Source organism: Girardinichthys multiradiatus, chromosome 20 (genome assembly GCF_021462225.1).
Source record: "Girardinichthys multiradiatus isolate DD_20200921_A chromosome 20, DD_fGirMul_XY1, whole genome shotgun sequence".
Taxonomy (NCBI): domain Eukaryota; kingdom Metazoa; phylum Chordata; class Actinopteri; order Cyprinodontiformes; family Goodeidae; genus Girardinichthys; species Girardinichthys multiradiatus.
The window spans coordinates 33,251,437-33,268,271 of record NC_061812.1 but is presented as its reverse complement, the minus strand read 5'-3'; the positions used below and the strand labels follow the sequence as shown (position 1 = coordinate 33,268,271).

Below are 16,835 nucleotides of genomic sequence, written 5' to 3'. Positions count from 1 at the left end.
CTGATCAATTCAGAGTTTGTAATGTTTTTATGAAGATATAGAATCAACATGCTAGATTTAACATTTGTCCAGGAACCATTTTTTTCAGCTCACAAAGTATTGAAATAGTTCACACTCAACTCAATATTTTATATCATGTTAAATATTACAGGTAACGCTCTGCAAAGCTGTAAGTCCATTACTATTTCAGATCTCAGTAGCTTAGAAAATGAGAATGACAAGATGATTATTTTTCTAATTAAATTCAAGAAGTGTACCTCGTATATTAAATAGATGAATTAATTTCAAGATATTTTATGATTATGGCTTATCCAAACCAAAAATTGTACTTTTTTAGAAAGTTCGAATATTGCATGAAACTGATGTTTAAAATGTGTAAAAATTGTTTTACACATATTTACAAAAATGCCTGCCTACTGGAAAATATGTTAATGTACTTTATTCAATATCTGGTCGGGCTTCCATTTGCATGAATTACTGCATCAGTGCAGCGTGCCATATAGGCGATCATCCTGCGGCTCTGCTGAGGCGTTTAGGAAGCCCGGGTTGCTCTAATAGCGGTCTTCAGCCCATCTGCATCGTTGGCTCTGGTGTCTTTCATTTTCATCCTCACAATGCTCCATAGATTTTCTGTGGGGTGTAGATCAGACCGGTTTGCTGATTATGACACCATGGTCATCAAAGCAAGTATTGGTACTTTTGGCAGTGTAGGCAGGTGCCAAGAAAATGAAATCAGCATCTCCAAAGAGCCTGTCAGCAGAGGGAAGCATGAAGTGCTCCATTCCATTAACATGCTTGCAGTTTTTAGCAATGATCTTTTGTGGCCTACCATCCTTGTCAATGGCTGTCTGCTAGACAATTGTCAAGTCAGCAGTCTTCCCCCTGATTGTGTAACATGATTACATCACAACATATCTGCATTAAAAATAAATTTTTTTTATTGTTCTCATGTAATATTCAAACTTTCTGAGAAACCGAATTCATTAACTGGAACCCCCTATAGTCAAAATTAAATGGAATATATGTTTGAAATAAAACAATCTTTGGATAATGAATCAATATAATGTATGATTTCTTCTTTTTAAACTGAATTATTGACTTATATAAATTTTCAGTGATGTTGTGATTTATCAAGTTGCACCTGTATTTGGTCATGTTTATGCTCAATTTTGACCTCATATAAGCATTCTTTATTTGCTCTTTGCTTCCTTGCAACCTCCTCATAGTCCCATTTTACTGTTACTAACAACTTGTAAACCAAAAAAAGTTTTCATTCCTTCTAAATGTCCTGTTTTGCAAAGGCTGTGAGTTTCGTTGTTTCTTGTGCTGTTATTGTCCACGTCAGATTGATGGTATTTTAGAAAGACATTAAGGAAAAAACACATACAGCATGTTTGCAATTTACTTTCAGCACCACAATCAATACAACCTAAGTGGGTATAACCTAAGTTCTCCACTCCTGTTCTCTCCTTCCCTGTCCTCTCCTTCTCCACTTCCTTTTTGCAATTTTTCTTTGTCCGGCTTCCTCCCTTTTTTCGCGTCTTGTTCACCATCGCGATGTCCTCTCCTCTGCTGTCCTCTCCTATCCTCTCTCCAGTGTCTGTATGGCTGCTACGTCCACTCCTCCATCATCCCCACCTTCCATCGTAGATGCTATTGGCTGCTGCAGGTAAGCTCTCCACCCTATTTCCCACTATGCCGCTCTCTCACACATACAATCCCGGTCAGATTTGTACATAGGCTCATTATGACTGTGAATGCTACATTTATTTTGGGCATTAAATGACACCTTTGAACTGTTCTTTTTTCAGGACGGAATGTTGATACAACAGATCTTCAGAGGAAACCTAAATACAGGAATTGAATGAAAAAAAACTGAATCGTGGATTCTCACAAAATTATACATAAACACTCAAATGTATACATACATAAGCACTAATGTTTGACTAAATTGCCCTAAGCAAGTTGCATCTCAACACACTTTTTGTAGCCATCAACATGTTTCTGGCATAATATTTGGTACAGTAGATATAGTACTTGACAACTTCTTAGTAGAATTGGTAGAGCTCATTGTAGCTGGCTGATTTCCAGGCATGAATCCATGAGTCCATTAATATTAAACTCTTAAGCCCCAAAGATTTTTTTGTGAAGTATGTGCTTGAAAAAACAGATCAAATTCAGCTTTTCTTTTCATAAATTACAAACTCTATTTAAATAATCATTATGTTAATATTTATGTTTTTCAAATGTTAGTAATAATTCTGGTCCTCCTTTGCTGCTGGTTGAGTAAATCCTGAGTGGATTGTAACTTTTATTTTTAACCTATATTTTTGAAATCTGTGAGATCTCTGCTTTCAGCAGACATTCTGGTCATGTGTGTAGAAGCTGTGTGGTGAACAACTGAGACCGAGATTCATTTTGTGGAGTTTGTATACTTTCTGATTCAACTGCTTGTAGTTTTAACTATGTTTGGTGTTTGTAGAAATTGTTTAAATCAGCTTTTATCCACGATTCTAACATATCTGTGGATACCACATATGCTTATGTTTAACTATGGGAACTTTCAGTAATAATAGTGGGAAAAAAAAAGTTTAATTCTTCCCCCAGTACTGGGGGTCAAGTATCGCTGAGCTCAGGTCTTTCCAATTGATTCATCTAATCTAATAGCAGTTGTGGTGTTTTTCGGATCATTTTCCGGTTTTTAAACCCTAAAACATTGTCGCTGCAGAGTAAGGTGACATGCTGAAGGAAGTAATTCAGCCATTTGAATCAGCTGTATTGCAGTAAAGACACATCTGAATATCAGCCCTTGAGGACTGGAACTGCACACCCTGCCCTTAGCTCAACAGCTGATGGTTGATATGTGGAAATACGTGCGTGTTCCAGCAGCACAATGATTCCAAACCCATATCAGAAATAGTTTTAGAAAGTATAAAAAAGGCTAATATTTGTCCTGACCATAACTATACAGAAAAACTGAACTGTTCTTAAAAGCCAGGTTTGAGTCTGAAAAACAATCAGTAAACAGCAAATGAGCTATACCAGAGTTGAAAAGTAGAATGGTCAAATATCTAGCCAAAACTATGCCAGATGTCCAAGTGTAGTTTGCTTATGGTCAATTAAATAAATATCAATGATGGTGCATGTGTTCATTTGAGATTGTATATGTATACTGTATAATTATGACCCTGTGGGAATTAGAGAAAATCAACAATAAACTCAGATCTTTGCACAAAATTCTTGTTTTTAAAAATTGCTGTAATTTGTTTTGTCATCAAATTACCCTGAAAAAGGGTGGTTGAAATACTAATTGAAAGCCCAAAACCAACATGAGATTGTATGTAAACGTCTGACCAATATTGTATAAACACAAGCAAAACTCTGACTGAATTCATAAAGCAGGAACGCAATGAACAATATTTTAACTATTTTAGGTTTATTTTACAAAGCAGAACACCAGCTTTCACTTGTTAGATCATCAAACAGGTGAAACTTAGCTAAACCATAAAACAGCAATAAAAGTCCTCCCCTTCCAAATTAATGAGGCAGATTCAGGCTGCTGAAAATAATACTTCAGGACCCGGCTGATGGTAAAAATGTATGTTGTTTGGCTTACTGGTGTCCTACCTACACATATAGACCACTGTGGAATACAATACTCATATAGGTCTCGAGAAAATGAACACCGGGTGCAGGGCGGTAAAAATAATTTTTACATGAGCTGACTGTAACATCCTGAGAAGTGTGTTATCTAACCCTGACTCAATGCTTGCATCAGGGACTCAGGCGCTGCTCTCTGTGCGGTCCTTTCTAAGAAAATGTCCTGGAGCTACAAAATACACACACAACATGCCTTCTGCCTCAAACACACACACACAGACCAACACACACATAGACAGGTGTCTAATGTGTACAAAAGCATGTTGCTTTTCATAAAGATGTTGGACTCACTCTACTGCTCGTGTGAGCAGCAACAGAGAGCAGCTGTTGTCTGCATATTCTCTCTCCCTCTCTCTCTCTCTTTTCTTCTCTCTCTCTCTCTCTCTCTCACACACACACACACACACACACACACACACACACACACACACACACACACACACACAAACACACAGACACTGGTTTTTCAATCTGTTCATGCAAGAAACAGCCACCTGGACCTCATCATATTCACATGACATGTTGCAGGATGAATTTTGGACACGTCTGGATACATTTCAACTTCCCCAATCTTCATTTCTTACAGTTAGTTTCAAATAAAATATTGAATACGCTTGGATATTTAAAATATAGGCATGCATACACATTTATGTAGTTATCATCATGTCTTTTGGCACAATTTTTCACGTAAAGTCTACAAGGAGATATCAGCTATCTCTGCAAATTGAAATATTATATCCAAACCCACTATATGTTCTCTTTCAGCATGCTCCACTAGTTGGAAACTTGCAATCTTGAAAACGGGAAGGGAAATTTGACTTTCTTTATCTGTAATGTGCCATTTTCTGCTCTTTGCCAGATATCAAAACACATCACCGAACATGATTATAAATCAGTCCATGAACAGTGTTGCACAGCAGAGCAGCGGTGCTGTAGCAGCCCAGTGTGCTACCCCTCTTTTGGAGAGAAAAGTGTTCCACCTCAGCAGGTCCACCCACTAACCTGAGTCTGTCTACTGAATCTTTCATCATGAAAAAAAGTCTCTCTCTCTTGGGCTCTCTCTCTTTTTCACACACACACACACACACACACACACACACACACACACACACACACACACACACACACACACACACACAAGCAAACCTGTTGAATCATTTATAGGATAGAAATTCCATAGGCCTGACGGTGATCTGCAGTATAGTGAGAACTGCTCTCCCTCTGTTTCTCTTGTTCTCTCTTTCCATATATATCCTGTATCGTGCTCACATACACATCAAACACATGTGTAGACACTGCAGCGTTAGAGAGAGAGTGATGAGTGGGCTCAAGCTGTTAAATCTTTTATGGGCAGGTGAGAGAATCTTATCTGACATGCGATGTCTGACCTCCTCCCTGTCCTCTACTCTCTCTTTCACGTTCCCTCCCAGTTTACCTCCTCCCCTGCCCTTCATTCCCTTTGTGAATAGATTCTTTTATTCTTGCCCTCAGTGCGCTTTAAAAACTCATCACTGAATTAATGAATGGATATCATTTTAAAATAACACAGTGTGCGCATGTTGATGTTTTTGTGCTTCAGAACCCAGACATTGTGCTGGTGCACTACCTGAATGTACCGGCAGTGGATGACAGCGGGAAGCCTTGCGGTCCGGTCCTTTGCTCCATCAATACAGACAGGAAAGAGTGGGCCAAGTGGAGCAAAGAGGAGCTCATTGGACAACTCAAACCTATGTGTGAGTTTTTTTAACTTGAGCCAAAACCCTCTCGTGTTTCACCCACTCACATGTTTCTTTTTTACGTTGAAAAACAAGTCAACTAGGGGCCAAGGAAATAATGAGTCAGGACCTGTCCCAAGGATCATCCAGTTCTAGTTCTTCTGTGCAGATTGTGCAGCTCTTTGATGGTTCAAAACTGACGTTACTAATTTAACTTTAACTTGAAACATCATTATGATGGCTTATGCCAGTATATCCTGAATATTTGTACAGTACCTTGAAAATTATTCATACCCCTCGAGTGTTTGACACGTTATGACTGCAATTTCAATGGATTTTACTGGAAAGACCAACACAAAGTAGCGCATAATTGTGAAGTAAAAGAAAAAGTGTATATGGTTTTGAAAGGTTTTTGTCATGTGGTTTTGAAAGGTTTTTGTCGGGGTCTGGTAGTTTGTTTTTTGCCTGCTGTTTACACCATCCTACCACTAGATGCCGCCGGAGCTCCGGAGGTGAGAGGGAAACAGGTGTTATTTTCATCTGATTGGAGGAGTATAAGAGAGCAGTCCGCCAGCACTTCTACGCCTGAGTGTTTGCCAAATGTGGTAACGAATACCGGCGAACCTACTATAGATTTTTCAGCCCCTTCTGAAGACTATAGTAACCTTCCTTGCTTCTGTGTTCCTCCCTAGGCTCCGCTACAGTCCGGTTCGGTTCAGCTGATTCCTCGTTTTGAACTGATCGTCAAATTTGGTTCTGAAAACCAAAAGCCCGATGCCCTATCCCGTCAGTTTTCTCTGGATGATTATGACGAGCAGCCAGCTCCCATTCTTCCTCCCAACTGTACTATCGGGGCTCTTATGTGGGAGATGTGGGAGAGTATTGTGAACCAAGCTCAGTTAAATGAACCTTATCCCAAGACTGGACCACCTAACCGGACCTTTGTACCATTCACTGTCCGAGCGCGTCTTATCCATTGGATTCATTCTGCTAAATTCTCCGCCCACCCAGGAATCAGTTGGACTGTCGCCCTCATATCTAGACAATTTTGGTGGCCCACCATACATGAGGACGTCAAGGGCTACGTAAAAGCATGCCCCTTTTTGCCAGAAATAAATCTTCCAATCGACCACAAGCTGGTCTGCTCCAACCCCTGGAAGTCCCTAAACACACCTGGTCCCACATCGCTCTTGACTTCGTCACCGGGCTTCTGGAATCCAAAGGTATGACCACCATCCTAACCATTGTCGACCGTTTTTCTAAAGCCTGCCACCTCATTCCCCTCAGGAGACTTCCGTCTGCCTTTCAAACGGCCCAGCCGCTCATTAAACACGTCTTCCGACTACATGGGATTTCCCTGGACATCCTCTCTGACTGCGGTCCCCAGTTCAACTCCAAGGTATGGAAACAGTTTTGTTAAGCACTAGAAGCCCCAGTATCACTCACCTCGAGTTACCACCCCCAGACTAATGGACAGACCGAAATAATGAACCAGGAACTAGAAGCCACCCTCAGATGCTTTACATCATCCAATCCCACTGATTGGAGTATTTATCTACCCTGGGTTGAATACTCCCTTAATTCTCATGTCTCTGCTGCAACTGGTTTCTCTCCCTTTGAGATCTCTCTGGACTATCAGCCTCTGTTGTTCCCTGCAGATGAGAAGGATATAGCTGTCTCCTGTGTGAACCGCCACATTCGTCGAATAAAACGAGTTTGGAACATCAGGGCCCTTCTGAGAACCACCAGTCAGAACAAGCATTTCGCAGACAGACGACGCACACCTGTTCCCCAGTATCGACCCGGTCAGATGGTTTGGCTGTCCTCCCGCGACATACCTTTTAAGTCCATTTCCAGAAAACTTTCCCTTAAATTCATTGGGCCATATGAAATCGAGTCAGTGATCAGCCCCACCACAGTTAGACTCCGTCTTCCCCCCTGTTTTCGCATTCATCCCACTTTCCACGTTACACAGTTGAAACCTTGGTTTTCCAGCTTGCTTTGCCATCCAGCCAAACTCCCTCCACCCGCCCGGGACTTCCAGGGACCCCCGGTTTATAAGGTCCGGCGGATCGTGGACTCTCGTCGGCGAGGTAGAGGCTGGCAGTACCTCGTCGACTGGGAGGGCTATGGTCCGGAGGATTGTTCTTGGATTCCCCGCTCTTTTATCTACGATCCGTCTCTGATTGCGGATTATCATGCTTCTCTTCCTTCTTCTTCTTCTTCTGGGCCGCCAGGCGGCGGCCGTTGAGGGGGGGATGATGTCGTCGTCTGGTAGTCTGTTTGTTTTTCGCCTGCTGTTTACACCATCCTATCACAAGATGCCGCCGGAGCTCCGGAGGTGAGAGGGAAACAGGTGCTCGCTATTTTCATCTGATTGGAGGAGTATAAGAGAGCAGTCCGCCAGCACTTCCACGCCTGAGTGTTTGCCAAATGTGGTAACGAATACCGGCCAAGCTGCTATAGATTTTTCAGCCCCTTCTGAAGACTATAGTAACCTTTCTTGCTTCTGTGTTCCTCTCTAAGCTCCGCTCCAGTCCGGTTCCGTTCAGCTGATTCCTCGTTTTGAACTGATTGTCAAATCTCAAGATATCAAGAGAAGATTCTGGATTCCATTCCCAGCTGGCTGTTGCTCATTCTCCCCTCCTCCTGGCGTTAAGATCAAGCAAATCCTGTACACCCTCCCACGTGCTTCACCTCCAAGCCCAGCATCTGGATTTCTCCACCTCAGTAAGAAAGCAGATCTCAGAGAAACCTCATCATTGTACGCTGTGTGAAAGATCAAGGGATTTATACTCCAAGCAGGCTTTGTGCTCATCGTTCCGGTCCTGCTCTGGCCCCCCCTTCATGCAAGCTTCCCCAAATCACCCAGTGAGTCAAAGAAAAAGATCACCTTAAGAAAGTCTGGTTATTGTTTACCTCAACTTACCAAATCATCTCTCCATACAGTGGTTGTGATCCAGTTCCAGTTCCCGTTCACATAACAATCCATTAAAATAAACTCTTTAACTGTTTCTCTGCCTCCTGAGTGTTCTCTGCATGTGGGTCAAATCGGTGAACAAAAAGATGACAGTTTTACAAATAAAAGATTAAAAAGACTGATGTGTTTTAGTGTTCAGCACCCCAGAGACTATTTTGAAGAACAGCCTTCTAATGCAACTAAAGCTGCAAATCTTTTGGCGTACCTTTCTTCCAGCTTTGCACATCTAGAGACTAAAGGTTTTGCACATTTTTATTTGACAGATGGTTTAAGCTCAGTCAGATTGGATGTGGAGCATCTGTGAACTTCAGTTCACCACAGATTCTAAGTTGGACATAGGTATGGACGTGCTAGCACGTAAATATTGGTTGAGCCATTCTACTGTTGCTTTAGCTGTATGTTCAGAGTCATTAGAGTTAACCTCCACCCAAGTGTCAGGTCTTGCAGCCTCTATGAGTTTTTTTCTTCCAGTATCCACTTGGCTCCATCTATCTTCCCAAAAACTCTGACCAGCATCCTTGTCCCTGCTGAAGGAAAACATCCCCATAGCAGGATGCTTTCACCATCCCATTTACTGATTAGGTGACTTTGGAGGCAATCGGTTGCACCGTATTTTATTAAGGGGTATCAGATTGCACGTGGCTGAATACATTTGCATGCCACACTTTTCAGATTTTTATTTGTAAAAATGTAAGAATCATTTTCTTTTCCCTTCACAATTTACTTACTTTGTGTTGGTGTACAACATGAAAGCCCAATAAAATGCATTGAAGTTTGTGCTTGTAATGTGAAAAACTGTAAAGTGGTATGAATGTATTTGCAAGGCACTGAGCTAATTTGTCAATGAAGCCCACTAATTTTGCACAGCTTGGATTTAGATGAACCCATTTCAAGAACCAAAACAGTTCATCCACTTGAGTAAAGGTGTAAAAGATATTTATAAAACTGACATAAGCCCAATTTTCTGCCTTCATTTTAAAATAGATAGGTAGGATTATTCAGTAAGTAAATAGTTTGATAAAGTATACTTTATACTGATATTATGATAAAAGATACTACATATATATTACATTAGGATTAATTGGAATGTGTGTACCTGACTTTTGTGAACTGCCTTGAGACAACTTGTGTTGTGAATTGGCGCTATATAAATAAACTGAATTGAATTGAATTATAAATATTCAAAGACACATCTTTTTATTAATTATTTATCCGAGATTTGCATAACACATATAAATAAAATTATTTGCTTCCACAAATAATAAAATTAACTTTAATTTTGAGTTTAATGAGTTGTTTCAATTCTATATTATATTATATTATATTATATTATATTATATTATATTATATTATATTATATTATATTATATTTTTTAAATATTGTCTTTGTTTATATTTATTTGTATATGTAGTTTTTACTCTCCATTGTGACATGGTCACTGAAAAGGCATGGCTCAGTTATAGTACAAATAATCACAGAATATGTTTAGCTCAACTACAATCAGCTTTTTTTATGCACATGTAACAATTAATTTAACATTTTTGGCATATTTGGGGGGGGGGGGGGGTTACGCACAACTTAAAGAGAATAGATGCAGCAGATAGTAAAAAATGAGCACTAACTCATATTTGCATAAATATGAAAAATAAAAGTAAAATTAAGGAATGAATGTATTTTTCCTCTGAGTAATAATAAAAAAAAAAAACACAAGTCTATGAAGAACATTGCAGAGACTTACATAACAAGCTAATGTATCTATATGCATTGTATTGCCAAAGGTTTTAGGTCACCCATCTAAATCATTGAATTCAAGTGTTCCTACTACCTCCATCAAAGATGTAATCAATTGCTTGGGAAAGTCACGTACTACACATAAAAATACTACTATCTATACTGCTGCATAGTCTGCATAAATGGTAGTAATCTCTTTACTTTGGCTACTTAAATTCTAATATACTGTATTTGTACTGCATGTTAGGGGCAGATGGGATGGTAATTGAAACTAACTTGATTAAAATAAGTCAAATATTCAGTTTAGTTGAGTCTTATAAAATCTTATTAAAACAAAAATGTATTTATTCTCAGTTATTTAATTCAGTTTTATCTTAATCTACATCCACATAGAGGTATGATTAACAAGTTATTCATTAAATATTAATTAAGGCCAGTCTCATTTTACAGAGCAGTCTGGGGTTGTTGTTGTTTTTTGTTTTGGTTTTTTTTGCTTGTATTTCAAACAGCCTTAGCACCACGGGATTATAATAGTCTTTTTTCTTTGTTAAATATGTCTGGTGACTTCAATTACAAGTGACACATTGATATATTTTTTCATAAATCTGAAGTTACACAGAGGGAAGTTTTGCTAATAATTACATCATCCAGCTGCTAATAAAAGTACAGCTGGCACCATTAGGTGATTAGATTAACCACTTAGCTAACTGGCAGGAAATACTGATAATTTGATAAATTTTTAATGTAAAAACATTTCACATCTCTAACTTCACAGATGGCTGCTTTTAGTTTCTAATGCTTTTGTTTCCTGTAGTTTAGTAAAACCTTGTAAAATTGGACTGTTGCGTTGTCAAAACCAAATTGGGAATCAGGGTTATTATTTCACCAAACATGGTTGAAAAAATACTTATTTCTGCAGTGATTTGCTTCACCTACATTTTCTACATAGGTGTAATTCAGCTAGGTTAACAGATTGATAACAGAAGCTGGTGGCTGCAGCGGTCAGAGTCATGCTGCCACCTAGAGGCAGACAGAATCTGTAACCATAAAACTGAGAAATTTATGGGAAAAAGGTAGGCATTCCTGAAATATATTTAATATTCATGAAACAGCATGAAGGAGTAGATAATTTCAGTACTCACACTGACGCACACACACATGCACACACATGCACACACACGCCATTATGTAATTCTATCCATTTTCCTGAGGTGGTCTGGAAGGGCAGTTAAGATGTGCCCAAAGTTTTGTGGCTTGTTGATGTAAGTACTGATTCATTTCTCACCTTCACATGTGCTAATTGTCCACAGAGCCTTCTGCTTTTTTGCATCCTTTGGCACCTGATCCGGTGTCACTGTCCTGTTGCGGTTGTTAAGGAGAAGGTGTTGCCTCTGGAATTAAAACTGCTAAATGCTGAAAATGTAAATGAAAACGTCTAGTTTGCGTATTAGATGTTCAATTTCCTGTAAAACAACAATCAATACCGAAAAATGTATTTTAACACTCAAGTGTTTGTGCCAATTGTATCAGGGTGCTTGTGTAACCGGTGCAGTATAGGTGCTGAACAGTGGAGGGTGCTGTTACATCCTATCTAATATACTGGACATTACAAAAAGATTCATACATTTGAAATTTTTTTCACATTTTGTTTTGGTATAATAAAAAACTGTATTTTATTTCAAAGATCAGAACTTGGACTTTGAGGGAAAAGGAAACTGTTTTTTCTTACAAATAAAAATCTGAAAAATGTGGCGACTCACTCCCACTGAGTTGACACTTTGTAGAACCAACTTTCACTGTCATTACAGCTGCAAGTCTTTCGTCATCAACAAAAGACACAAAGGAAACGTCTAGAGACTAAAACGTTTAGCCTATTTTCTTAGCAAAATGATTAAAGCTAAGTCGGTTTGGATGAAGAGCTTATAAATTTTTTGCGCCTTGCCACAGATTCATGTTTAGATTAGATCTGGTCTCGTCCTGCTGGAAGGTGAACCTCTGCTCCATTCTCAAGTCTTTTTTAGCCTGTATCAGGTTTTCTTCCAGGATTGCCCTGTTCAATCTCATATAATTGTCCCTTAAAATCTGACTAACTTCCCTACACGTGTTAAAGAAAGCATTCCCACATAGTGTTTTACACAAAGGCCAGGAAGTTGAGTACCACGTTCTACATGTCAGCTGTGTCCCCTACATAGTTTCTACCAAACTGGAAACATGACGTCTTATGGTTTTCTTTAAACAATGGATTTCTTGTTGCCATTATTCCAAAAATAACCAAATTGTAGAGTACATAGTAATTAGTTGTCCTGTTGACAGATCTTTGCAGTTCCTCCAGGGCCTCTTGGCTGTTTCTTTGATCAATGCTTTCCTTGACTGGTCTGTCAGTTAAGGTTGATCTCCATGTCTTGGTAGTTTTGCATGCTCTTTCCATTTTTGGATGATGGTTTGGTAAATGCTCAGTGAAAAGGTTGAATCTTGGCATTTGGTTTGATAACATAACTCTGCTTTTCCCTGACCTGTCTTCTATGGTTTTTGGTCTTGATGATGCTGTCTCTAACAAACCTCTGAGGCCTTCAAAGAACACCTGTGTTTATAATGAAATTAAATTACACATAGGGTGCACCGGTGGCACAGGGGTAAAGGGCGTGACCCATGTATGAAGGCTACAGTCCTCGATGCAGCCATCACGGATTCGAGTCCCAGCCCGTGGACCTTTGCTGCATGTCTTCCCCTCTCACTCCACTCCATTTCGTGTTGGTCAACATACAAAATAAAGGCCACTAATTTCACAAAATTTAAAAAAAATTTAAAATACCTATAGAATAAATATTATAATAATACATAAAATAATAATAATAAAATAATAATAATAAAAATAATAAAATGTATTGAATTTTATGGTTGTAACGTAAAATGCGAATAACTTGATGAATAATTTCTCAAGGACAAAGTAGAATATGATATTATTGTGCATTTTCATGTTTTCTTTTTTATGTCTTTTCTGTCAGGTGCTGGAAGCAGCCTGCATCAGAAATGTTCCAGTGTCAAGCAGCGTATCATCTCATCCAAACAGGAATCAGGAGCAGGAGGAGGGACAGTATTAGGAACCAGTGTAGCAGCAGGCCAGAGAGCTGAGGAAGCAGATGGCACAGAGGTCCAGAACAGTGATGTATCAGAGGGCCAGACAGAGCCCAATCCTGGTGGGGGGAGGAGCCGAGCAGGCGGAGCAGAGAGGAGGAATGGAAGGATGACCAAACCTTCCCTACTCCCACAGAGCAGCATGGAGGTGTCTTCTTCCACCTCGACCAACCAGGTGGAGGTGCCCGACACCACCCAAAGCTCCCCACTGTCTATTGCAAGTGACATGGCTGACAGCCCAGCTCTTGCCATTGGGACCGGCTTGTCACAGAGCACTGCTGTGTTTATGTCTGAGGTCACCACTCTGACCGGGGATTCGGTTTACTCGGCGGGCCACACCCACCTGCTGGCTTCGACCCATGAGAGTACCACCACTGGTATACTGTTGGCTGTTGCCCCTGACAACCAGAGGTTTGCATCGTTCAGTGGAGGTGTAGGGTTAGGGGAGGGAGGAGAGTTGGTTCTGTCCAGCTCTTTGGACTCTGGTGTAGGAGTCAGCCTTCCCGAGACCACAATGACCTTTGACCCCGATTGCTTCCTCAACAATCCCAAGCAGGGCCAAACGTACGGAGGAGGTGGGGGGAAGATTGAGGGCTGCAATGGCGATGAGGGGGGGCTCCACTGCTCCACTAACGGGTTCATTTACAACGCAGCACTCGTCAACAACATCAAAACGGAAGCTATGCCACTGGAGCAGCCACTTGCAACCCAGAATAGCTACGTGGGAGAAGGAACCGGCCTCAGCCCCAGCACCACCCTGGAACAGATGGACTTCAGTGCTGTCATGTCATCGGCCTGCGTCTCAGGTCTGAGCCAGCCTTCCCATCACCCATCCCCAGGCCTCTTCCTCCAGGCCTCCCCACAGACAACCCAGCCCTCTCAGCTGCAGGTCAACGGCACCAAGACAACCCAGGAATCCAATGAATCCAGAGCCTACATAGGTCTGCCTTCAGTGGTTACTGACTCTCCAGTCACTAATGGAGAACCACATCCACACCTCCACCAAGCAAGCACAGACCAGCATGCCCTGTGTGCGAGGAATGGGCAGCCAGCAGCAGTTGGGTCTTTTCCCCTGGCAACACAGGATGTCGACCAACCAGGCAGCAGGAGTCATCAGGAGATCACAGCCCTAGAGAAACCAACAGAAAATGGAGAAGATTTACTTCTGAAGGCTGGGGATTCTCATGAGGCCTATGCGAGTGTTGATGCCAAACATTATCTCCAACCCACAGATGACACTGGAGGGGGGGACGAAGGTGGAGGGGGTGGAGGAGGTGGAGGAGGAGCGGAAAATGGAGTTATATGTAATGGTGTGAGCATTTCAGGCACCGTTAGTTCAGTGGTTGCCAGTCCTCAGTCAATAGGTGTAGGTTCAAACATTGAGGGTGCTCTCTACAGCTCTCCACTTCCTCAGCAAGGTGCAGGGGTATCAGCAACAACAGCTGGGGCAGGGGCAGCTATCAGTCTAGAAGGATTTGAGGCTTCATTTGGAAGCCAGTTCTCCGATCTTATCAACGATTTCATCTCAGTAGAAGGGTCTGGAGGTGGGGTGGTGGCAGCAGTCTCTGGTGTTCTTATGCCCCAAGAAAGGGCAGCAGGAGAGGAACACAGCACAGCGGCCGGTCATCTGCAGGGAACTGAGGTGGAGCAGGGGGCGCTGGGAATGCTCCAGGAGACTGGCAGGCTGTTCGCCGTGACAGACTACTCCCCAGAGTGGTCTTATCCAGAGGTTAGTAAACCCAACTTGTAATCATTATTTACTCATCATTGCTCCCCGCAGGAAAAGTAGTCCCTACTCCACATGATTGATGGCAGCTTGCACTGACGTTAACTGTTGCAATCATGCTTAGCCCAGTTTGTACCGACAGCTTGGCGTCGGTATGTGGTCATTAAGGAGGCCAAATATTTCAGACTCAGCTGATTGGGTTTTAATGAAATTTCAATTTTTCCCAGATTCCCCTGGGTAGCCTCATTAATTTACGCATGTACCACTTCTAATAACTCAGACAGCCGTTCTGTCATAGAATTATGATGAAACTTGAGGAAACCTTCATCTTTGCGCCACCATTACTTAAAAACAGTCTCATAGTGGAAATAATTACCAACAATTATTACATTAAACCAACATTTAACTGCAATTTCAATTAGATTTTTTTTTAAAGAATTTTGAAAATAAAGAAAATTCAAAGGGTAAAAGGTACAGTACCTTGCAGAAGTATCCACACCCTTTCAACCTTTTCTCATGTTGTCACAACAACTTCTATGTATTTTATGAGGATTTTATGAGATAGACGAGCACAAAGTAGGGCACAATTGTGCTGTGGAAAGAAAATAATACATGTCTTTCAACATTTGTTTTACAAATAAAAGTCTGTGTGGTGCATACAAGTATTAAGCAGCCTTTAGTCTGATACCTCCAAATCAGGGGTGTCCAAAGTGCGGCCTGGGGGCCATTTGCGACCCTTGGATTAATTTTGTGTTGCCCTCAACAGCAGTTCAAGAATGGTACAAACATGGTAGCTAAACAAATATGGTTCTGGTCAGTTTACTGGCCATGTTTTTTTTTCTTCCTTTCATTATAATATAAAAGAAAGTAGGTCCATGAACATCCACCAACTTATTTTTTTTAAATCAAAACCAGATTTGGTTACATCCATTTATATTTAATTGCGCTGTTGTACACTATGTGGGGTAGAACACTGCAGATCACCCTGTAAGACACGGAGGTGGCAGCATTATGCTGCGGAGATGCTTTTCTTCAGCAGGGAATAGAAAAGCTGATCAGAGTAGATGAAACAATGGATGCAGCTAATTACAGGGGTGGAAGAAACCCTGTTAGAGATATCAAAAGTCTTAGGCACAGGTTTGCCTTTTAGCAGGACAATGACTCAAAACCAGAGCTACAATGGACTGGTTTAGATCAAAGCATTATCTTGCGTTATAGTCATCCAGTCAAAGTCCTAAAAATCTAACAAGAATCTCTGGCAAGACTTGAAAATTGAGGTTCAGATACCCAATATGACTGAGAAGAAGAGTAGGGAAAATTAATCTAGTGCAAGCTGATGGAGACATACCCCTAAAAACCTGCAGCTGGTCCATCACAAAACCCAGTCAAAGAGTTTGTTGTTGTAACGTAAGAAAATTTTAAACGTTTAAGGTATAAGAATACTTTAGCAAGACATTGGTATTGTGTACTTCATCAAATAAATGACAGAATGAGTATCACTTAGAACAAATAGAAAATATCTTTAAATAGTATTTCATTTAACGATGAACAAACAACGTTCTAACCCTGACCCTCACCCTAACCCTATTGTTTTGCTGGGGACTTTATACAATTTAGTATCAATATTTTCTGCCCTAAACTCACACATTACTTCACTGCTGGCATGTGACAGGACTCATGTTAGAGATCACGCGATTTTCCATATATCCAGGATTCATTAGAGAAAATTACCAGTCTTCTACTGTTCAGTCCTCATTCTCCCTGCTAAGTTCCAGTCTACCTTTGATGTTTCTATTGGAAGTTGCTTCTTCGCTGCTCTTCTTGTTATAAGCACAATGTTCAAAAATCTTCACCCCAGTGTGTCTTTAGATGTTGACTGACTTGCTG

The 16,835-nt window shown here is 40.8% G+C and overlaps 1 protein-coding gene across 4 annotated transcripts in view; it reads left to right on the top strand.

The window, feature by feature from the left end:
* LOC124856647 (calmodulin-binding transcription activator 1-like) overlaps positions 1 to 16,835 on the top strand; it is a 102,786-nt gene that overhangs the window by 58,312 nt on the left and 27,639 nt on the right. For all 4 annotated transcript variants that reach the window (XM_047347328.1, XM_047347327.1, XM_047347330.1 and 1 more), the window contains exons 6-8: positions 1,598 to 1,669; positions 5,240 to 5,393; positions 13,093 to 14,951. In XM_047347328.1, coding sequence (XP_047203284.1) covers positions 1,598 to 1,669; positions 5,240 to 5,393; positions 13,093 to 14,951 — 2,085 coding nt within the window. The remainder of the gene's footprint in view (positions 1 to 1,597; positions 1,670 to 5,239; positions 5,394 to 13,092; positions 14,952 to 16,835) is intronic.